The sequence below is a fragment of the Girardinichthys multiradiatus genome, chromosome X, assembly GCF_021462225.1.
Source record: "Girardinichthys multiradiatus isolate DD_20200921_A chromosome X, DD_fGirMul_XY1, whole genome shotgun sequence".
NCBI classification, from domain to species: domain Eukaryota; kingdom Metazoa; phylum Chordata; class Actinopteri; order Cyprinodontiformes; family Goodeidae; genus Girardinichthys; species Girardinichthys multiradiatus.
In genome coordinates, this window is record NC_061817.1 from 39,829,003 (window position 1) to 39,852,734 (window position 23,732).

Genomic DNA, 23,732 nt, shown 5'->3' on the forward strand with positions numbered 1-23,732 from the left:
TATGACCTAGAGGAGTCCTCCTTTGACAGAGCTGTAGTGATCAATCTGTTAATTAGTGCGCAGACAGGGAACGGCACAACATCCACAGAAAATGACAATACCTGTGAAGATGGCAAAGGAAGTCATACCTGTAATAATAAAATCCTTCCATTTACCAAGTGTCAGCAAACCAATCAGGTAAAGGATCTACACCAGAGTCTTCTGTCATGTGATGAGCCAGGGTCCGCAATTCATCTAGGGCTCTGGCTACTGAACCATCAGGAGCTGTATTATTTGGAATAAAAGTACAACATACAGCGGTTGGACAATGAAACTGAAACATCTGGTTTTAGACCACAATAATTTATTAGTATGGTGTAGGGCCTCCTTTTGCAGCCAATACAGCATCAATTCATCTTGGGAATGACATATACAAGTCCTTCACAGTGGTCAGAAGGATTTTAAGCCATTCTTCTTGCAGGATAGTGGCCAGGTCACTACGTGATACTGGTGGAGGAAAACGTTTCCTGACTCGCTCCTCCAAAACACCCCAAAGTGTCTCAATAATATTTAGATCTGGTGACTGTGCAGGCTATGGGAGATGTTCAACTTCACTTTCATGTTCATCAAACCAATCTTTCACCAGTCTTGCTGTGTGTATTGGTGCATTGTCATCCTGATACACGGCACCACCTTCAGGATACAATGTTTGAACCATTGGATGCACATGGTCCTCAAGAATGGTTCGGTAGTCCTTGGCAGTGACGCGCCCATCTAGCACAAGTATTGGGCCAAGGGAATGCCATGATATGGCAGCCCAAACCATCACTGATCCACCCCCATGCTTCACTCTGGGCATGCAACAGTCTGGGTGGTACGCTTCTTTGGGGCTTCTCCACACCGTAACTCTCCCGGATGTGGGGAAAACAGTAAAGGTGGACTCATCAGAGAACAATACATGTTTCACATTGTCCACAGCCCAAGATTTGCGTTCCTTGCACCATTGAAACCAACGTTTGGCATTGGCATGAGTGACCAAAGGTTTGGCTATAGCAGCCCGGCCGTGTATATTGACCCTGTGGAGCTCCTGACGGACAGTTCTGGTGGAAACAGGAGAGTTGAGGTGCACATTTAATTCTGCCGTGATTTGGGCAGCCGTGGTTTTATGTTTTTTGGATACAATCCGGGTTAGCACCAGAACATCCCTTTCAGACAGCTTCCTCTTGCGTCCACAGTTAATCCTGTTGGATGTGGTTCGTCCTTCTTGGTGGTATGCTGACATTACCCTGGATACCGTGGCTCTTGATACATCACAAAGACTTGCTGTCTTGGTCACAGATGCGCCAGCAAGACGTGCAACAACAATTTGTCCTCTTTTGAACTCTGGTATGTCACCCATAATGTTGTGTGCATTTCAATATTTTGAGCAAAACTGTGCTCTTACCCTGATAATTGAACCTTCACACTCTGCTCTTACTGGTGCAATGTGCAATCAATAAAGACTGGCTACCAGGCTGGTCCAATTTAGCCATGAAACCTCCCACACTAAAATGACAGGTGTTTCAGTTTCATTGTCCAACCCCTGTAAAGAACCAAACATGGAACAAACACCTCCCTTTTCAGCCAACATGTCTAAAGTCATTCTGGTTTGCCAAGACATAAGAGAACTGGAGGATGATTGGTCAGTTACGCCGACCATTACATCTCTGGTAATGTTTGCTAAGCTCTGTATATTATAGTGGACATAATTAATGCGATCAATGTTTTTGTTAGGAGTAATCCAAAGAAATGTTGATTTAAACCCATTGACTACAGGATTGGCTAACTTGTACTCATCTGGAACGCTACGTGGAACCCCAATAGCATCGAAATAAGTGGGATTATGTCTGAAAGAAAAGTCCACTGCACGTTTATGACGAAGAATCGAGGATGGAGAAGTTGGCAGATGTCTAAGCAAAGCCACTGGTAGAGCTAATCTAACTAAAGTACATGTTCCTGACCAAGAAGAAGGCAAATAATTAAACAGTGTCTTTCCACCACAATACTGGAAGAGGTCAGCATGTGCATGAAGGAGTGAACTAGCATTATCCCAGGTTGTAACATTTATGGTATCTGAGCACCAAGACTTAGACATGTGACCCACAAAGCTGTAATTCCTCCTGGTAAGGCATGTGTAATTTCCTGCTCTAGGAGTGAAACCAGGAGGGATGGTGTGGTTGTTAGCAGGTGGGAAAAGGTCACTCAAAGTGGAACAATGTTTAGGTGAAGGAGTCATGAGTAGAGCTAACATGCAGTCAAACCCAGGGCAGTCTGTGTTATATAACAAAGGAGCAGGGGTAGTGAAAAGCTGTGGTCTGGCTGATGAACAGGCAATACACTCTGTCATGTTATTGCTTTTAGCAGTAAATGTTATCCATTCTAACCAGGTGTTTTTGTCAGAAAATCCAGTTTCAACCTGCAATATTACTTCAGGTGATGAGACATTTAAGTAAGTGACCAATGCTTGAGGAGGTGTGGTTAGGCTAGGAGAAGTGCTAACACCAGAAATATCTAGAACTTCATCAGGAGGTTTAGGCTGATCCACAAACTGAATTCAAAACAATCCCAGTGGGTCTCTTCCCGAAACATCAGCTCCTAAAACCAAAACAAGTTCATTAAGATCTGCACGATAAGCAGTAGGCCAGGGATTCTTCCACATTCCCCGGACAGTTATTACCAGGGGATTATATCTAGAGTTGTCAGCTCATTGGGAGGACTTGTCTCTAATCAAACGTGTTGCCGCAGGCCCTGTGGAATATAGTTAGTTTGGGTTGACATAACATTTTGGATTTGAATTCCAGTACATATAGGTCCAGTCCAGACACAACTTTCCAATTGCTAGCCTCCCAGGTGTGCGGACACAAATGTACACATCTGCATTCTGAAACCAACTGTCGTGACCTTCACAGGAGACCACATCACAGAGGTCAATCCTTGCTGCCACTGTGGTATTCCTAGGAACCTGTATGGTTACCAGCCCTGAGTTCCTCTCTACGATGGCCATCGGGACTGCTCTGCCTGTCCTGATGTGCTTCTGAACAACAAATACATGCAAAGGAAAAAGACAAAATAACATAACAATGATGAATACAAAGAGTAACACATATGCAATAGTCTTTCCCCATCTCTTGTAATTCTTCATTTTGGAAGATTCGTGACTGAAAGGACGCATCCTCTTCTAATTCAATTCAATTCAATTTATTTATATAGCACCAATTCACAATACATGTTGTCTCAAGGCTCTTCACAAAGTCAGGTTCATACATTCCTGTCATGATGTAGGGTTGTTTGGTTTTTGGTTTTGGGGTTTTTCCTTATGTTTTTCACTGTTCGAGTTTTGAATCATATTTCTGTTTATTTTCCTGGTTATGTTTTTGTTTTGTCGTCTTGTTCATGTTTTGTCAAGTTTGGTTTTCAGATCTAGTTATGCTTTTGCTTCATGTTTTTCTAGTTTGTGTTCAAGAGTCTCTGTTTTGCTCCAGTCACATTTTTTTCTGTTAATTAAGTTTATTCAGTTCACCTGCTTCAAGTTAATCTGTCTCCTTACTCCACCTGGTTTTCACGCCATATATTCACACCTGTTCTGTTAGTCATCGTGGAAACATCTTTCACTCTCATGCTTATGTCTTGTCTTTTTTTTGATCATGCCATGCCTGTCTTGCCTGCCCATTTGTTTTGTTCCTGCCTCCTGCTGAGTGTGAGTTTTTGTAATTAAACCTTTTCTTCACTTACCATCACGCTGCCTGCTCATCTGCATTCTGAGGTCCAATTACAAGTAAACCGTGACAGAACCGTGACACATTCCAGTTAATCCTAATTATCAAACAGTCCGATTCAGTTATTTATTCAAATTGGATAAAAAGTTTTTCTATCTAAGGAAACCCAGCAGATTGGATCCAGTCAGTGACTTGCAGCATTCACTCCTCCTGGATGAGCATGTAGAGACAGTGGACAGTCACTGGTGTTGACTTTGCAGCAATCCCTCATACTGAGCATGCATGTAGCGACAGTGGAGAGGAAAAACTCCCTTTTAACAGGAAGAAACCTCCAGCAGAACCAGGTTCAGTGTGAGCAGCCATCTGCCACGACCGACTGGGGGTTTGAGAGAACAGAGCAGAGACACAAAGAGAACAAAGAAGCACTGATCCAGGAGTACTTTCTATGGGAAGGAAAAGTAAATGTTAATGGAAGTAACTAACTATATGTGAGGAGGAGAATTTTAAATTCTATTCTGGATTTAACAGGGAGCCAATGAAGGGAAGCTAAAATAGGAGAAATATGATCTCTCTTTTTAATTTTCATCAGAACTCTTACTGCAGCATTTTGAATCAGCTGAAGGCTTTTAACTGCATTTTGTGGACATCCTGATAGTAAAGAATTACAATAGTCCAGCCTTGAAGTAACAAATGCATGGACTAGTTTTTCAGCGTCACTCCTGGACAGGATATTTCTAATTTTGGCAATGTTCTGGAGATGAAAGAAGGAAACCCTAGAAACCTGTTTAATATGGGATTTAAATGACATGTCCTAGTCAAAGTTAACACCAAGGTTTTTTACTTTATTACCGGAGGTCAATTTAATGCCATCTAGGTTAAGTGATTGACTAAGCAGTTTCTTTTTTAAAGACTCCGGTCCAAAGACGACAACTTCTGTCTTGTCTGAATTTAGAAACAGAAAATTTAAAGTCATCCAAGTTTTTATGTCTTCAAGACATGGTTGTAGTCTATCTAACTGGTTGGGCTCATCAGGATTTATGGATAAGTAAAGCTGAGTATCATCAGCGTAACAGTGAAAATTTATCCCATGCTGCCTGATAATTTGACCTATTGGAAGCATATATATAGTGAAGAGAATTGGCCCAAGTACTGAACCCTGTGGTACTCCACAATTAACCCTGGAGTTTAAAGATGATTTATCATTTACATGAACAAACTGGAATCTGTCAGACAGATAAGATTTAAACCAGCCTAGTGCTGTTCCCCTGATCCCTACAGCATATTCCAGCCTTTCTAAGAGAATATTATGGTCGACTGGATCAAATGCAGCACTGAGATCTAACAGAACCAGAACAGACACAAGTCCATTATCTGAGGTCATAAGAATATCATGAGTGACTTTCAGCAGAGCTGTTTCAGTGCTATGATGAGCTCTGAAACCTGACTGAAACTCTTCAAACAGGTCATTGCTGTATAAATGTTCACACATTTGATTAACAACTATTTTCTCAAGAATTTTAGATAAGAATGGAAGATTGGATATAGGTCTGTAATTTATTAAATCATCTCGATCAAGTGAAGGTTTCTTAAGTAAAGGTTTAATTACAGCTAACTTAAAAGCCTGTGGTTCTGATCCATTTACTAAAGATAGATTAATCATATCTAAAATGGGGCTGGTAATCAGAGGGAACACTTCCTTAAATAATTTGGTTGGGATTGGGTCTAACATACAAGTTGAAGGTTTAGATGAAGCTAATATTTCTGATAACTCAGGAAGCTTCACAGGATCAAAACAGTCCAAACACAAATCAGGTTCTGCAGTTATTTCCAATGTTGTCTCACTTGCTGAGGATGAAGTAATCATCTTCAGGAGTATGTCAAAGATTTTATTTTTAATAGAATCAATTTTATTTAAGAATAATCCCATAAAGTCATGACTGCTAAGAGCTAAGGGAATGGATGGCTCAACAGAGCTATGACTCTGTGTAAGTTTAGCAACTGTACTAAAGAGAAACCTAGGATTATTCTTGTTCTCTTCTATTAATGATGAGAAATAAGCTGTTCTAGCTTGGTGAAGTGTCTTTTTATACAACAGTAGGCTATTTTTCCAGATTAAGTAGGAATCCTCTAGGTGTGTAGAGCGCCATTTTCTCTCCAATTTTCTAACATTGTGCTTTAAAGTACGCAGCTCTGAATTAAACCAGGGAGCTAGCCTCCTATGAATAATTACATTCTTTTTCAAGGGGGCTACATTGTCTAATGCATCAGGCAATGATGAAGTAACAATGAACAAAAGAATCAATTTGTGAAGGAGAAGAAACAAAATGATTGCCCTCCACTGTGTTTTTCAGTGATAATGAGGAAATTAAAAGTAGAACAGATTCTTTAAAGGTTGTTACAGCATCGTCTGATAATGATCTACTATAATAAAAATTTCTTTAAGGTGTGGAGTACTCGGTTAAATTAAACTCAAAGGTTATTAAGAAATGGTCAGACAGGACAGGGTTATGAGAAAATATTGTTATGTCTTTACACTCAATGCCATATGTCAGCACAAGGTCCAGAGAATGAAGACAAAGGTGGGTAGGTTTGTTAATGTTTTGATCAAAGCCAATTGAGTCTAAGATAGCATTAAAGGCTCTATTTAGGCTATCACTTTCAGTGTCAACATGAATGTTAAAATCCCCCACTATAATAACTTTATCTGTATTTAACACTAAATCAGATAAAAGGTCTGAAAACTGATCTAAAAATTGAGAGTAAGGACCTGGTGGACGGTACAAATCAACAACCAGAAGTGGTTTTAGTGCTTTGCAATTTGGATGAGGAAAACTAAGGATTAAATATTCAAAAGAGTTGTAGCTATTGATTGGTCTGGGACTAATCAATAAATCAGACTGAAAGATGGTTGCTACTCCTCCTCCTCGCCCAGTATTTCGAGGAATGTGAAAATTTAAATAATTAGTAGGAGTTGACTCATTTATAGTAACATAATCCTCCTACTGCAGCCAGGTTTCTGTGAGGCAAAATAAATCAATCTGATTGTCACAAATCAGGTCACTAACTAACAATGTATTTGAAGAGAGAGATCTTATGTTCAGTAAGCCGCATTTAATTGTTTTATTTTTATTTTTATTCTGAGTTGTGTTTATTTTTATGAGATTTTCCTGATTTCCTCGTTTTAGATTATTTTTTAATCTATTCAATTTTGGCCGTGGGCGAGACACTGTCTTAATAGGGTAATGGGTGGGTAGCAGTACAGAAGCTGCAGAGAGGAGTGTTAAACTACGACCCTGCTTCCTGGTCTGAACCCTGGGTTGTCAGAGTTTTGGAGAACTAATAAATTCGGCCAGATTCCTAGAAAGAAGAGCTGCTCCATCCAAAGTGGGATGGATGCCGTCTCTCTGGATCAGACCAGGTTTTCCCCAAAATGTTCGCCAGTTATCAATGTAGCCCACATTGTTTTCTATGGTGCATTAGACTTCTTGTCCAAAAACTCCTTTTAACAAACATTGCACTGCCCAAGGGATTATTATGCCCTTGTAAGAACAGTGTTCTTCACCAACCTTTTCAATCACTCTCCAGTGATTAGCTTACAGTTTGTAGCCTTGGGGCGGGCCGCTGTCCTCACACGTTAAGCAAGAGATGATCCAGGTAAAAGATTCCTTGGATCCTGGGGACCAGGAGAATCCAGAGGAGCTGGAAGCTTCTTGCCATGAGATACGTGTATCCACGGGATTTGCTCTGCCACCTTCACAGCCGTGTGGGTGACCAGCAGGATCTGAAATGGTCCTCTCCAGCGCCTGAACTTCCAGTGTTTCCTCCTAAACTCTCTGACCAGAACCATCTGTCGAAGATGTGTGCCGCGCATTTACACACAGAGATAGTTTTTGGCAAAAGAATTGCTCCGAGCAGGTTAGAAACCTGAACATGGTTCAAAATTGGTTTTCCATCACTTTTAAAAAAGTCTGTGTTTCCACAATGCCCCGAAATCATGGACTATACCAAATCCGTACCTACAGTTTACAGTTTGATTTTCGGCTAATTTGCAAGCTTCAGTCAGGGCCACAAGCTCAGCAGCCTGGGCAGAAAAGTGTTTTGGCAGTGATCCTGAAACAAGAGTTTCATGGGACGAACACACTGCAACACCCACCTGAATACTACCAGTATCAGGGTTTCGAGAAGCCGAACCATCAACAAATAAAATCATCTCTGGATTCTCCAGAGGTATCTCCTCAGAAAGGTCAGGCCGGAGTGTGCAAATTTCCTCCAACACTGAAAGTGTCATTTTCATAATAGATCTGACCCACATACAGAGAGCACTCCGGAGAACGGAATAAATATATATATATATAAGATGTTTATTGTGACAAAGATAATCAGTTGACGTAACGGACGATTCTCCAACTGTATGGAAAGAAGGGAAGAGAAACGGTGAGAACAGGGAACTGAATGATGTCTAACTAAGAGCAGGGGTTTAACATAGTAAAGAGGACAGGTTACTAAATAGGCGTGGTCAGGTCACCAGGGGAAGAGGCATTCAGGATCCAGTTTGTAGAAGTCTCTTCAGGTGTTGTTCAGTGTGAGCTTGGAGCAATAATAGGAAAGAGCTCAGTGTGTAGATGCTTACGTTGGAGGGTGGAACAGGGTACAAGTCACTGGAGACCACTGGCTTGATCTGAGACACGTGGAAAGTAGGATGAATACGAAGACTAGCAGGTAACCGAAGGTGAACGGCAGAGGGACTAATACCAGTCTCAATCTTGTAGGGACCGATGAAACGAGGCGAAAGCTTCCTAGACATGGATTTAAGGGGTATATCACGTGCTGACAACCATACCTTCTGTCCAGGTTGGTATTCAGGTGCAGGTCTACGTTTCCGATCAGCAAAACATTTTTTTTTTTTTCAGCAGTGCAGTTCAAGGTCTGAATGGTGGAGGTCCAGATAGATTTGCATTGGTGGACATGTTGGTGGACTGAAGAAACCGCAATATCCTTTTCGTCGGCAGCAAACAGGGGTGGCTGATATCCGAGGAAGCTTCAAAAGGTGAACATCTAGTAGCTGAAGAAACGTGGGAATTTAAAGTGTACTCCACCCAAGATAGGTATGAGCACCAATCTGAGGGGTTTGTGGACGTGAGACATCGTAAGGTTGACTCCAGCTGCTGATTTAGTCTTTCGGTTTGGCCATTAGACTGAGGGTGAAAACCTGAGGTCAAAGAAACCTTAGCTCGTAGAGCTAAACAAAACTGTTTCCAAACCTGCGAGATGAATTCTGGACCACGGTCGGATAATATGTCCTGAGGGATACCATGAAGACGAAACACATGTTTAGTGAGTAGTTTGGCTGTCTGTAGAGCTGAGGAAAGTTTCCTGAGGGGAATGAGAAGACACGCCTTAAAAAAACGGTCCACTATTGTGAGAACTGTTGTCATACCTGAGGAAAGAGGAAGTCCAGTAACGAAATCCAATGGTATGTGAGCCCAGGGTTGATTTGGGATACTGAGGGGTTGGAGAAGACCTGGGGGTGACTGGTTACTGGACTTATTTCTGGCACAAGAGACTACCAGCTAGATGCAAATCCAAACGAAGTCAGTAGATAAGGAAATAAATCCTCGAAGTGTAGATAGCTTTGTTCGTCCAGAAAATGGTTTCCAAACACTTTGCTTAGCCTGCGAAGGAGCATAAACAAAGTTACAAAAGAGGTCGAAAAACAAAGCATAGATTTAGAGCTTGGTTGGAGCTTGTTACCACTGAGGGCAAAACACTCTGGCATCGAAGAGCTGGCAGCCTCCTGCTTAAGTACTCCACAAAGTAATCAGTAGAATGAGTCGCATCTGTCACCCAGCACACCTGAGAACTCCAGCACCGTCTGAAAACATTGAGCATATGAAGCAAGCACAAAACACAAACAAAACCCAGATCCTGACAGAAACACGGTTATGAGGCTCCCCATCTTCTGGTGGGGGAGAAGTGTTGCTGGATTGAGCACAGTACACCTTTTAACAGTTATGCCTGGCATGTCCAGAAGAATTGATGTGTATCTCAGCCAGCGAGCAGTAGAAAGGTGTGATGTTTTTTGTTCAAGCAGAATAAGAGCAACAGAGTGTGGAACCAAAACTGTGAGGTCTGCATATCCAACAATGTCTCTAGAAGCCAACACAGCTTTTTCTGCAGCTGCCAGAGCACGAAGGCAGTTAGGGAGTCCAACTTAGCAGAAAAACAAGCAACAGGTCGCTGTTTACCTCCATGATCTTGGAGGAGAACTGATGTCATGCATCCATGCTTTTCATCAACAGCCTGAAAAAAAGGTTTGTTAGGATTCGGTAATCCTAAAGTAGGAGCCTTCTGCAAAGCCAGCTTAAGTTGTATGAAAGCTGCTTCTGCTTCAGGTGTCCAAACAATATTCTCCTGAGACAAAAAACCTTTACCATGTATGAGAGCACCCAACGGGGCTTCCATACAGAAATAATTAGGAATAAAATTCCTGCAATATTAAGTCATGCCCAAAAATGACATCAACTGTTTTTTTGTAACAGGTTTTGGAATGTTTTGCACTGCATTCACACGCTTTGAGGAAAGAGTTTTACCTTCAGCAGAAATAACATGACCTAAAAAGGTTACTTGTAGCTGGACAAGCTGACGTTTAGAAAGAGAGGCCTTGTACTCCTCTGAATGCAAATGTTTCAACAGTGTGACAGTGTCCTTCTCACATTGCTCCTTAGTAGGACAACAAAGCAGAAGATCATCAACATACTGCAATAAAGCAGAACCTGAGGTCAACTCCAATGACTCAAGACTAGCTTTCAATGCAGCATTATATATAGTCGGACTTTCACAATAACCTTTTCGTCGACATCCTCCATTTCTATTCCTTCCGACATTTTGGTACATCGTAATCGTGGCTAGATGCAGTTCTTTGTCAGATGCTTCTTTTTTACTCCGCTGCCGTTCTTCAAACATGAGTTGAGCATGTTTGGCATGTCTGCGAACATCAGCAAGGTGAGGATGATCCGCTCAGCCCACAATGCCCCCTTAAGATGTTGTGTTAAAAGTGGAAGCATTCCTTTTATGACCGCATCACAAACAAGGTCTCCTAGACCCTTGCTTCTGTACCCACTTCTGTGGGTGTTTCTATTCCACTACTTGGTCACTGGTTCGATCACTCTGGTGATGAAATCATTAGTGTCTTCATCACCTTTCTGCTTGCAGGCATAGATGTTAGTCATATTGATCTTTTGGGGAAACTCTGTCTTGATGGCAACCACCAGGACAGTAACGGCATTCCTAACATTTGATCCCAATCTTCATTTTTCAAAAGTAGGTTTGGAACAGGGAGCTTGTTATGGATTTTTGCGATGTCAGACGCAGTTATTTTACGTGTCAGGATTCTGCGTATTTCAGCACCAGTAGGACGATATTCCTTGCAAAAATCAGAGAAACTGGTGGAAAAAACTTCACCTGACTGAGATAGGTCAGGGAGACGTTTTGCGCACTCCTCGATGTCATGAGAAGTGCAGGACCGGAAAACCAGGTTAGGTCCATTTGGACCCATTTCTTCCACCATAGGTGCAGTGAGAGTGTGTCCCTGACCCTTCAGTCTGGTATGAGAGGATGGAGGGCTGGAGCTCGGACCTGGCCATGAATCAGAAGGATCTGAGGAGCTGTGCAGATGTGGTGTTAGAGCTGTCTTCCACCTTCAGTGACTGCTGTTCAAACACCTGAGCAGACCTCCATGTCATGCTGAGAAGGTCATTTAAGCCATTTAATTTTCAGCTATGCTGGGGCATTGATGCATCTATGAAACAGTGGCTCTGGAGTTGGAGCATGTTCATGCCTTTTTCAGGAGTGATGGAGATCTATGTGTGCACTAATGAGGGTCCTGTTTGTTGAGGTGAAGAAGCTATTAATTTAAATATTAGTAGTGTATATCTTTCTTTAAAATTGGATGTGTTTAAAAATAAATTGGTTTTGTGGAGGGTGCATTAATTAACAGTAGTCAGTACTTCAATATATAATAATATATCAATATTAATATATGTAATATTAATATATTAATACTTTAAAGGAATAAACAGACTAGAGTCTTAGACTGTCTTCTTTCACCTATATTACATTGTTGTCAGAGTTAGACACACTGATAAACTCAGAGAAGGTATGAATGAAGACACAAAGGTCACAGTTATCTTTGGCTGCCAGGGAGAGACAGTTCATCCTCTCAGAGGAGCTGCTCTGTCACAGCCTTTTATTAAAGAAAGGAAAAATACTCATGTTACAGCATCGTGGGTCTGGCTACACACAGTTTCACAAATACAAGTCCTACTGAATAAAACTGGTTCTGTCCAGATGCTGATACAGCTCACACGTCCACATCTGGCATCCAAGAACATGAAGATTGTCTGGGGTGTGAACAACCTGCTTCCAGAACTCCTTCACACACAAGTTCCTGCTCAGTCTGCATAGCAACCACCCAAATGCAACACTAAGACAAGATGACCATTCTGTTAATATTTCATATAAATACTTCAAAGATAAATGTAAAAAGAATTCAAACCACTTCTTTCAAAGTTCACCAAAGTAAATAAAAGGAAAATGTCTTTTAATGGTAAATCAAACAGATAAAGAACCTTTTTAAACTAAGCAATGATAATTTATGTACAAATCTTCCAACAAATGTCCAACAAGTTATAGATGAAAACTACATTCAGATGTTCCATCATATTTAGAAACAACAAAATAATTCAGAATAGAAAAGAGTGGAACATTGTTCCATATTTGAGGTTTTTGTGTTGAATACATTTAATCAGCGGATCATAAACAGTGATGGGAGACGTATTTACATGTAATCACTCATGTTCATTCCTGAAGGACTCTGGGTTTCAAACAGTTCCAGTTACATCCTAACAGTCCAGCAGAGGAGAGTCCACATGAAGAACCCCTTCAGTCCACCTCCTCAATAGTGGGTCCCTGGGTGTGGGCTCCTGCCTGTTCTCTACAAGTACCAGTGGGCCTCCCTCCCTGATACAACCTGCTGATGATGGGGTTGCACACTTTCTCCAGCTCTTTCTGCTGGTGTTGGTACTCGTCTTTCTCAGCCAGCTGGTTGTTCTCCAGCCAGCTGATGGTCTCCTTACACTTCTCAATCACCTTCTTCTTCTCCTCCTCGCTGATTTTGCCTTTCAAGCTCTCGTCCTCCACGCTGCTCTTCATGTTGAAAGCGTAGGACTCCAGGGAGTTCTTGGCAGCTATTTTGTCCCTCTGCAGCTCGTCCTCAGCTTTGTACTTATCAGCGTCCTGCACCATCTTCTCGATCTCCTCCTTGCTCAGACGGCCCTTGTCGTTGGTGATGGTGATCTTGTTCTCTTTGCCGGTGCTTTTGTCCACCGCAGACACGTTCAGAATGCCGTTGGCGTCCACGTCGAAGGTGACCTCGATCTGCGGGACCCCTCGCGGAGCAGGTGGGATTCCCGTCAGCTCAAACCTGCCCAGCAGGTTGTTGTCCTTGGTCATGGCTCTCTCCCCTTCGTAGACCTGGATCAGGACCCCAGGCTGGTTGTCAGAGTAGGTGCTGAACACCTGGGTCTGTTTGGTGGGGATGGTGGTGTTGCGTTTGATCAGAGCCGTCATCACTCCTCCGGCCGTCTCGATCCCCAGGGACAGAGGAGTCACGTCCAGCAGCAGCAGGTCCTGAACGTTCCCCGAGGTGTCTCCCATTAGGATGGCAGCCTGGACAGCGGCGCCGTAAGCCACCGCCTCGTCCGGGTTGATACCCTTGTTCAGCTCCCGGCCGTTGAAGAAGTCCTTCAGCAGTTTCTGGATCTTGGGGATTCTGGTGGAGCCTCCCACCAGGACCACGTCGTGGATCTGGCCCTTATCCATTTTGGCGTCCCTCAGAGCTTTCTCCACCGGCTCCAAGGTTCCTCTGAACAGGTCGGAGCACAGCTCCTCAAAGCGAGCCCTGGTGATGGAGGTGTAGAAGTCGATGCCCTCGAACAGAGAGTCGATCTCGATGCTGGCCTGGGAGCTGGAGGACAGGGTCCTCTTGGCCCTCTCACAAGCCGTGCGCAGCCTCCTCAAGGCTCTCTTGTTCTGGCTGATGTCCTTCTTGTGTTTCCTCTTGAACTCCTCCACAAAGTGGGTGACCATGCGGTTGTCAAAGTCCTCTCCTCCCAGGTGAGTGTCTCCGGCCGTGGCCTTCACTTCAAAGATGCCGTCCTCGATGGTCAGGATGGACACGTCGAAGGTGCCTCCGCCCAGGTCAAAGATCAGAACGTTTCTCTCTCCTGACTTGCCTTTGTCCAGACCGTACGCGATGGCGGCCGCGGTGGGCTCGTTGATGATCCTCAGGACGTTGAGTCCCGCGATGACACCTGCGTCTTTAGTGGCCTGTCGCTGGGAGTCGTTGAAGTAGGCGGGGACTGTGATGACGGCGTTGGACACCTTGTGGCCCAGGTAGGCCTCAGCGATCTCCTTCATCTTTACCAGGACCATGGAGGAGATTTCCTCTGGGAAGAAGGCTTTGTTCTCCCCTTTGTACTCCACTTGAATTTTGGGCCTCCCTCCTTCTGAAAGCACCTTGAAGGGCCAGTGCTTCATATCGGCCTGCACCACCAGATCATCAAACTTTCGTCCTATCAGCCTCTTGGCGTCAAACACCGTGTTGCTGGGGTTCAGAGCCACCTGGTTCTTGGCAGCGTCCCCGATCAGCCTCTCGGTGTCAGTGAAGGCCACATAGCTGGGGGTGGTCCGGTTGCCCTGGTCGTTGGCGATGATTTCTACTTTTCCGTGCTGGAAAACCCCCACACAGGAGTAGGTGGTGCCCAGGTCGATGCCGATGGCTACGTTTTTAGCTGCAGACATCTTGGCTGAGTTTCCTTTCAGTCCTAAACAAGCAGAGACGCACATGAGAAGAAGAAGGACTGAAGTGAACAACTACAGCAGCCATTCAGAGCTAATAGAATCAGAGGGCATCTGCTACAAGAGGAATATCTGTTTCCTGTTTTAAGTGTTTAGTTTCAACTGTTCAATTTAAACCTTAAGAAATCAAACCTGGACTTACCGCTGTGTGTTGATCTTCAGTGCTGTGATGAAGAGGATTCTTCTCTTTCTTATGTAGTTCTTATTGTTCTTGCTCCTTCTTCGTCTTCTTCTTGTTCTTGTTGTTCTTCTCCTTCTTCTTCTTCTTCTTGTTCTTGTTGTTCTTCTCCTTCTTCTTCTTCTTGTTCTTGTTGTTCTTCTCCTTCTTCTTCTTCTTCTTGTTCTTGTTGTTCTTCTCCTTCTTCACTCTTAGCTGTTGCTGTACCTGACTGTGCGCAGGCCAGCCGCTTTATCTCTATATATACATCTGAAGCTGAACGTCTGGCAGCTTCTAGACGTTTCAAATGTAGCACCATCAAAGTCACAGCGACACCACGCACAGCATCCTGTTTAAACCTTCAGAATAAAAGCACGTCGTCTATATTGTGTTGGAGGGAGCTGCACAGCACATAGATTTTATCTTAGTTTGAAGACATAGTCACACTGTTTCCGGTGCGTGTCCGTAACTTAGTGGCTTTTTCTGGAAATTTCGTTCAATCAGAGGCTGATTTTTTTCAAGACCTCTGGAGAACTTTCTGGAGAGAAGAAGCACAAACGAGAGAGAACCTTTAGTACTGCGAGTTTTGGGGTGTTTATTTGGTGCCGAATTTCTGATAACATAGTCAGTGGGAACCTGCATTTGTCTTGTTTATAAAACAGGAAAGAGGAAAATCTAGAAGTCTGAACATCACAGAATCGTCAGTTCTTCAGGTTTATAACAGAATCTGAACCTGAATATTAACAGAATGAATGGAGATCATGCAACCAACCTAAAAGGAATCAGATTCTGTAGAATCACATTTTCCAGATCTAAGAGGGCTTTGTCAGTCAGGATGCAACGTTTTCACATTTGTTTGTAATAATTGTTTGTAAAAATGTTATCACATACTAAAAATCTAACTGGTAAATGGACTGTCGCCTACAGGAAAAGTTGGGATACACATAACATGACATTATTACATGAGGAACTGAACCCAATAAAAATGATGTGAGGATTCCTCAGGTGCCCAGATTCTTACTTATTTAAAAGTTGAGATTCAGAAACATGGAGCTAAATGAAACCCCGGGAGGCAGAGTCCAGGAAGCCTGGAGAGCCTGGACAAGCCTGGAGAAACCTGGAGAAGTATGGGAAACCATTCAAAGATGAAAGCCACATCTGGTTGTTTGGGACGATAATCAACATAAATGAAGACTGGAGTCGAAAGTTAAAAACTGACTGAATGTCTGCAGGAGTTTAAAAACAATGAAGTGGGGTTGTTTCATAGCTTTTTTCCCTCCAACAAATTTTCCAGGTTGAAAGCAGTGCCTGCAATGTTTGAGTAAAGCAACGTTTTAGGTAATTACTAAGTGCAAAACACAATATTTACCTCTCCCAAGGAGGTTATGTTTTTGTTAATGTTGGTTTGTCTGTCTGCAAAATATCTCAAAAATTTATAATGAATTTCAGACAAGGGTGCGTATTAGGACAAGGAACAGATTATTAGAATGTTGGGTGCAGATGTGGAGCACCCTCTGCATCCTGGTTTCTTTATGATTGCCAGATCCACGAGTGCAATAACTAGGAGTTCCCACAAAGGTTTCTCACCCTGTCAGCACCTCACATGCCGAAGTCATCCAGAGTAGATCTCAGTGTAGAAGAAAGCTGGCCCTACTGCCTTGGTGGAGGTCTGCGCCTCTATGAAGCTTTTCTAGTTTCAACCTGTTTGAAAGACTCGGACTTGGAGCAGCTGGAGAACTGTGGCTTATCAGGCTTACATTAGAATCTTATAGGAGTTTTGATGAGATCATTTTAAGGAGTCTATATAAAAACGTTGAATTAAAATAGTGTATTTCCGTTTTTTAGTGAGCTTCACAGTGATCCTGCGCTGTTTATTTCTTTTATTTGATCCAAATCCGCGCATGACGTCTTGAGTTATTTTGCAAACAGACAGACAGAGCAACGACAAAAACATGACCTCCTTGGCGGATAATAAAAATATTAGAGCCCAGATTAATAAACCTTCGGGTTTCAGGCAGATTTGGACGCATTATTAAATCAGCAGCTTGATATTTTTGCTATAATATTGTCGTTTTCGCTCTGTTAGCTCCTGAAAATATTCTGAAATATTTTGAAAATATTAATACAAATATATTTTAATATAAATACATAAAATATTCTGTCATTTTCTAACATTTTCTCGGAGCGACCAGAAGCTGGTAGAAACTTCTACTGGGTGACGTCATGACGCATGCCTCCGCTGCGCTCTGTGATTGGACGAAGGCTGGAGAAGCGGCGAGAAGTGCGTGAAGAGGTATAAATAGCTGCGAGGGTGAGCAGGCTGAGTGGATAGAGAGAAACGCACCTTCAGAGAACATCAGAAGAGCTTCACAGGAGGAGAAAGAACCACTGAACTGCTCTGTAGAAGAGGCTCTGATCTAAAGTAAGTCCTCATCTCATAATCTGCTTCACACTTTTCTTCTTCTTTGTTTTCAGAGCGACTACAGACTAAATTAGTGCAATCATTCACTGATGTAAGGACAAATTATAGGCTTTATAGAGTTTAGTCAAAACCAGAAAAATGATTTCTGGTTTTAATCATGTTTGAACATCCTGAGGCTTTAACTCAACACGAAGCATACAACAGTTTTATTTAGGGAGCAAAACTGCTATAGAAAGTCCAGTTAGAAATGTAACGGGTATATATGAACTGTTTGTAACAGGGAATCCATCCCTCCCTGAATCTCTTCTTCTTCTCATGTGCGTCTCTGCTTGTTTAGGACTGAAAGGAAACTCAGCCAAGATGTCTGCAGCTAAAAACGTAGCCATCGGCATCGACCTGGGCACCACCTACTCCTGTGTGGGGTTTTTCCAGCACGGAAAAGTAGAAATCATCGCCAACGACCAGGGCAACCGGACCACCCCCAGCTATGTGGCCTTCACTGACACCGAGAGGCTGATCGGGGACGCTGCCAAGAACCAGGTGGCTCTGAACCCCAGCAACACGGTGTTTGACGCCAGAGGCTGTATAGGACGAAAGTTTGATGATCTGGTGGTGCAGGCCGATATGAAGCACTTGGCCCTTCAAGTGCTTTCAGAAGGAGGGAGGCCCAAAATTCAAGTGGAGTACAAAGGGGAGAACAAAGCCTTCTTCCCAGAGGAAATCTCCTCCATGGTCCTGGTAAAGATGAAGGAGATCGCTGAGGCCTACCTGGGCCACAAGGTGTCCAACGCCGTCATCACAGTCCCCGCCTACTTCAACGACTCCCAGCGACAGGCCACTAAAGACGCAGGTGTCATCGCGGGACTCAACGTCCTGAGGATCATCAACGAGCCCACCGCGGCCGCCATCGCGTACGGTCTGGACAAAGGCAAGTCAGGAGAGAGAAACGTTCTGATCTTTGACCTGGGCGGAGGCACCTTCGACGTGTCCATCCTGACCATCGAGGACGGCATCTTTGAAGTGAGGCCACGGCCGGAGACACTCACCTGGGAGGAGAGGACTTTGACAACCGCATGGTCACCCACTTTGTGGAGGAGTTCAAGAGGAAACACAAGAAGGACATCAGCCAGAACAAGAGAGCCTTGAGGAGGCTGCGCACGGCTTGTGAGAGGGCCAAGAGGACCCTGTCCTCCAGCTCCCAGGCCAGCATCGAGATCGACTCTCTGTTCGAGGGCATCGACTTCTACACCTCCATCACCAGGGCTCGCTTTGAGGAGCTGTGCTCCGACCTGTTCAGAGGAACCTTGGAGCCGGTGGAGAAAGCTCTGAGGGACGCCAAAATGGATAAGGGCCAGATCCACGACGTGGTCCTGGTGGGAGGCTCCACCAGAATCCCCAAGATCCAGAAACTGCTGAAGGACTTCTTCAACGGCCGGGAGCTGAACAAGGGTATCAACCCGGACGAGGCGGTGGCTTACGGCGCCGCTGTCCAGGCTGCCATCCTAATGGGAGACACCTCGGGGGAACGTTCAGGACCTGCTGCTGCTGGACGTGACTCCTCTGTCCCTGGGGATCGAGACGGCCGGAGGAGTGATGACGGCTCTGATCAAACGCAACACCACCATCCCCACCAAACAGACCCAGGTGTTCAGCACCTACTCTGACAACCAGCCTGGGGTCCTGATCCAGGTCTACGAAGGGGAGAGAGCCATGACCAAGGACAACAACCTGCTGGGCAGGTTTGAGCTGACGGGAATCCCACCTGCTCCGCGAGGGGTCCCGCAGATCGAGGTCACCTTCGACGTGGACGCCAACGGCATTCTGAACGTGTCTGCGGTGGACAAAAGCACCGGCAAAGAGAACAAGATCACCATCACCAACGACAAGGGCCGTCTGAGCAAGGAGGAGATCGAGAAGATGGTGCAGGACGCTGATAAGTACAAAGCTGAGGACGAGCTGCAGAGGGACAAAATAGCTGCCAAGAACTCCCTGGAGTCCTACGCTTTCAACATGAAGAGCAGCGTGGAGGACGAGAGCTTGAAAGGCAAATCAGCGAGGAGGAGAAGAAGAAGGTGATTGAGAAGTGTAAGGAGACCATCAGCTGGCTGGAGAACAACCAGCTGGCTGAGAAAGACGAGTACCAACACCAGCAGAAAGAGCTGGAGAAAGTGTGCAACCCCATCATCAGCAGGTTGTATCAGGGAGGGAGGCCCACTGGTACTTGTAGAGAACAGGCAGGAGCCCACACCCAGGGACCCACTATTGAGGAGGTGGACTGAAGGGGTTCTTCATGTGGACTCTCCTCTGCTGGACTGTTAGGATGTAACTGGAACTGTTTGAAACCCAGAGTCCTTCAGGAATGAACATGAGTAATTACATGGAAGATGATCTTTGAATCATGAACATTAATGAGATTTAAAAACGTCACTTTATACTGAAGTTGGATTATTTTACGATTGTAATGAAGAACATTGTCCAAGCTGTAATATTCTCACAGTGTGAACATGTTTTTGAGTTTCTGGACATCGCAGTAAAAGTAAAGATTTAACAGAAGTTTAATCAGAGTTTTCTGGATTCTTTTAGAAATGTGAAAACAGTTTCATATTTTCTAAAACATTAAACTCCTGAGGATCAGAACAGCTTTAAGGTCATTTCTTTCCTAAAGGAGTTAAACATAAAGTAGAGTTTATCTGCCATAATTCTTATGCTATTATTAGATGTCGTTTAGTTTTCCTGTAATTTGGTGCATGAATTTAAGTGAATCTTTTTGCTTAGATTTTCTGTTTATTCCTGCATTGGAACTGAATACTTTATTCCCTGTTCTACTGGGACCACATTTGCTGCTGCACACAAGTTTTCAGAATATTTTAGTTTCATGCAGTCAATGAGGTTTGTTATTCTGTTAATTTGTACCTCACTTGTTAATTATTCGCAGTCTGTGGAAAATAAATTCATGTATTTTGCACATTTTGAGGCTGCAGTTTAAAGATGAAGAGTTTAAGTGTCATTAAGAATGAATCCATCAGTAAATGAAGAACCGTGGTGCTGAGTATTTCCTGGAGGAAGTGACGTAGTTGACAGAAATGATGAAAATAATCCTGATCTGAAACATGTTGAAGCTCACAGATATTTAAATAATAGCTGACCTTAGCAATAACCAGTATTTGACCTTTTGACTGAAAGTTCACATGAATGAAGTGAATATAAGAGAAACAGTCTATAGTTTATTTTCTTCTTGCTGTTGCTTTTAATTAAACACATTTTTGTAGCTGATTTTTGAAAATGATTTCTTTAATACATAGTTGCTGTTTTAAGGGGATCAAACAGTTTGAACTTTCCTCAGAGTTTTAAATGTAGCCACTTGATTATCAGTTATAATTAAAATTTCATACAATTTTCACATAAAAAACTCATTCTTATTAAACTGCATGTTAAAAACTTTATGTTGAAATCATCTTCAGACATTTCTGATCCACCCAGTGGATCCCAGGTGATCCTCAGGTGTGTTTCTCTGGTTCATTGGTCGAGGATGGAGTCTGCAGTTCCTGTTCAACATGAAAGCAACACAAGATGCTTTGAGGTCGAGCACCAACACTCAAACCATCAGAGGCAGAAAGGATGCACCAAAGGAAGAAGTCCACTGCTGACTAGAGCAGAACCATCACTATGGTAACACCTGTCCAACAGATCAGAAACAGCCTCCTGTTTCTCTGCCAGAGACGACTGTCCATAGAAGACTTGAGGGACAGAAACACAGAGGCTGCGGTGCAAAACACAAACCATCAGGAAGCCACAAAAACAGGATGTTCAGCTGCTAAAAAGTGGCTCCAGTAGTCTGAACAAGGGTCCTCTGGAAAGACAAGACCATGATGAGCCTGGATCAGAGCGACGGGCAGACATGGTGGTGGGGTTGTCATGATTTAGGTGTCACAGATACTGGATCACTGATCTTCAATGATGTGAGGCTCTTGGTGGCAGCTGCACCATGAACTCTAAGCTAAATAAAAACCTCAGAATTGCTCCAGAAATATCTCCAAACTCATCTGATGGAGCTTGTTGTGGAGAAATTCATATTTAACGAAGGAAGAGATCAATGATCATCACTCAATAAGCTTTTTATTGATAACCTTGTAAGGAAGAGCATTTACAACCTCAGGCGTGTTCAAGAGGTGCTCCGTATCTGCTCTAACTAGACATAGAAACATCTCTCTCTTATAGTAGCTTCAGGGTAATCCCATGGAGCCAGGGGCTCCCTCATGAAGACAAAGGCAGGACCAGTTGTAATTCTTCCTCCTAGATGTTGACTGAACAGTGATCCAAGGGCCTTCCTTATCTCCTCTCCGGCCCTGGAGCCCTTCCTAAGACAAAACAGGGCCATCTGTAGAAACATTTGCCCTAAGCCCTGGCTGTAAATTAGGCCATAGATAAGTTACAGTGAGAGGGAGTACCAAGTTATAGACCAAGGCAACTAAATTCAGAAAATTAAGACTCAGCCATGATTTGATGTCACTAACACAGTGCAGATAGACAGATAGACTACAAGTATGTCTTGAAGATATAAAAACTTGGATGACTTTAAATTTTCTGCTTCTAAATTCAGACAAGACAGAAGTTGTTGTCTTTGGACCGGAGTCTTTAAAAAAGAAACTGCTTAGTCAATCACTTAACCTGGATGGCATTAAATTGACCTCTGATAATAAAGTAAAAAACCTTGGTGTTAACTTTGAGTAGGACATGTCATTTAAATCCCATATTAAACAGGTTTATAAGATTTCCTTCTTTCACCTCCAGAACATTGCTAAAATTAGAAATATCCTGTCCAGGAGTGACACTGAAAAACTAGTCCATGCATTTGTTACTTCAAGGCTGGACTATTGTAATTCTTTACTATCAGGATGTCCACAAAATGCAGTTAAAAGCCTTCAGCTGATTCAAAATGCTGCAGCAAGAGTTCTGATGAAAATTAAAAAGAGAGATCATATTTCTCCTATTTTAGCTTCCCTTCATTGGCTCCCTGTTAAATCCAGAATATAATTTAAAATTCTCCTCCTCACATATAAAGCCCTTAATGATCTAGCTCCATCATACATCAGAGATCTGATTGGTCCATATGTTCCTAACAGAGCACTTTGTTCTCAGACTGCAGGTTTACTGGTGGTTCCTAGAGTCTCTAGAAGTAGAATGGGAGTCAGATCTTTTAGTTATCAGGCTCCTCTCCTGTGGAATCAGCTCCCAGTTTTAGTCCGTGAGGCAGACACCCTGTCTACTTTTAAGGCTAGGCTTAAAACTTTCCTTTTTGATAAAGCTTATAGTTAGAGTGGCTTAGGTTATCCTGAGCTATCTCTGTAGTTATGCTGCTATAGGCTTAGGCTGCTGGAGGACATAATGACCACTTTCACCCTCTTCACTACATTCTCATACTACTCTCCAATTTTGCATTATTTGCTGTTATTTCAGCTTTTAACTTTGTTCTCTCTTTTCTCTTCCTAGAAGCTACACCTGGCCTGGCTCTGTGTCTACCTGTGACACCTTTCTGGAGAGGGGCATCGTCCGAGCTTCTGCTGGCAACAACTTAATGCTCACCTTCTACAGATGATCCACATGGCCCTGTCTTTTAGTATTTAACCCTTTCTCTCTCCTAGACATGGCTACTGACTGAGCTTCTACTGTAACTAACTCTATGTTCTCTCTTTCAGACTCTAACCTTGAAAACTGGCTCAGAGTTTATCTGCTTGGCTGTCTTTCTCTCCTAGATGAAGCCTCTATAGGAGCTATAACCATTAATGTTTCACTTTTCTTTCCCATAGCCTCTTAAACTGTTAAAACTAAAAGCAGTTCAATCAGAAAATAAACAACTCCACAAAATGACGTAACGGCAAAATGGTCTCAACTGTTCACTACACGGTTTCTACACACACAACCAGCATGTCTGCTATAAGCAGAGAGCTCACAGATTCCAAAAAAGACATTTTGTCACAATCCACCCAGGTTTTACTCAACCAGCAGCAAAGGAAGGCCAGGATTATCAGTCCCGTTTGAAAAACACAATTATTAACATAATGATTGTTTAGATAGAGTCTGTCAATGGCCAGAAAAATTCAGTTAGATTTGCACATGTTAATTTGAGCTCATACTTCACAAGACCCTTATGGGCTTAAGAGGATAGAAAGGACTCCTGGATCAGTGGTTCTTTGTTCTCTTTGTGTCTCTGCTCTGTTCTCTCAAACCCCCAGTCGGTCGTGGCAGATGGCCGCTCACACTGAGCCTGGTTCTGGTTCTGCTGGAGGTTTCTTCCTGTTAAAAGGGAGTTTTTCCTCTCCACTGTCGCTACATGCATGCTCAGTATGAGGGATTGCTGCAAAGGTCAACACCAGTGACTGTCCACTGTCTCTACATGCTCATCCAGGAGGAGTGAATGCTGCAAGTCACTGACTGGATGCAATCTGCTGGGTTTCCTTAGATAGAAAAACTTTTTATCCAATTTGAATAAATAACTGAATCT

At 43.3% G+C, this 23,732-nt stretch overlaps 1 protein-coding gene and 1 pseudogene across 1 annotated transcript; one reads left to right on the forward strand and one right to left on the reverse strand.

Annotated features, from left to right (window-relative positions):
• Positions 1-12,316: 12,316 nt before the first annotated feature.
• On the reverse strand, positions 12,317-14,872 carry LOC124862837 (heat shock 70 kDa protein 1-like). The gene is made up of 2 exons (XM_047357001.1): positions 14,794-14,872; positions 12,317-14,617 (listed from the first exon to the last, which is right to left on the reverse strand). The coding sequence occupies exon 2, from the start codon at positions 14,592-14,594 to the stop codon at positions 12,675-12,677; it is 1,920 nt and encodes a 639-aa protein (XP_047212957.1). The 5' UTR covers positions 14,595-14,617; positions 14,794-14,872; the 3' UTR covers positions 12,317-12,674.
• A 2,203-nt stretch (positions 14,873-17,075) lies between these two features.
• Positions 17,076-19,867, forward strand: LOC124863018 (annotated as a pseudogene).
• The last annotated feature ends 3,865 nt before the right edge of the window (positions 19,868-23,732 follow it).

What these genes read in the sequence shown, in the direction of transcription:
- LOC124862837 (XM_047357001.1), bottom strand. Translation starts at nt 14,594, where the DNA reads ATGTCTGCAGCTAAAAACGTAGCCATCGGCATCGACCTGGGCACCACC.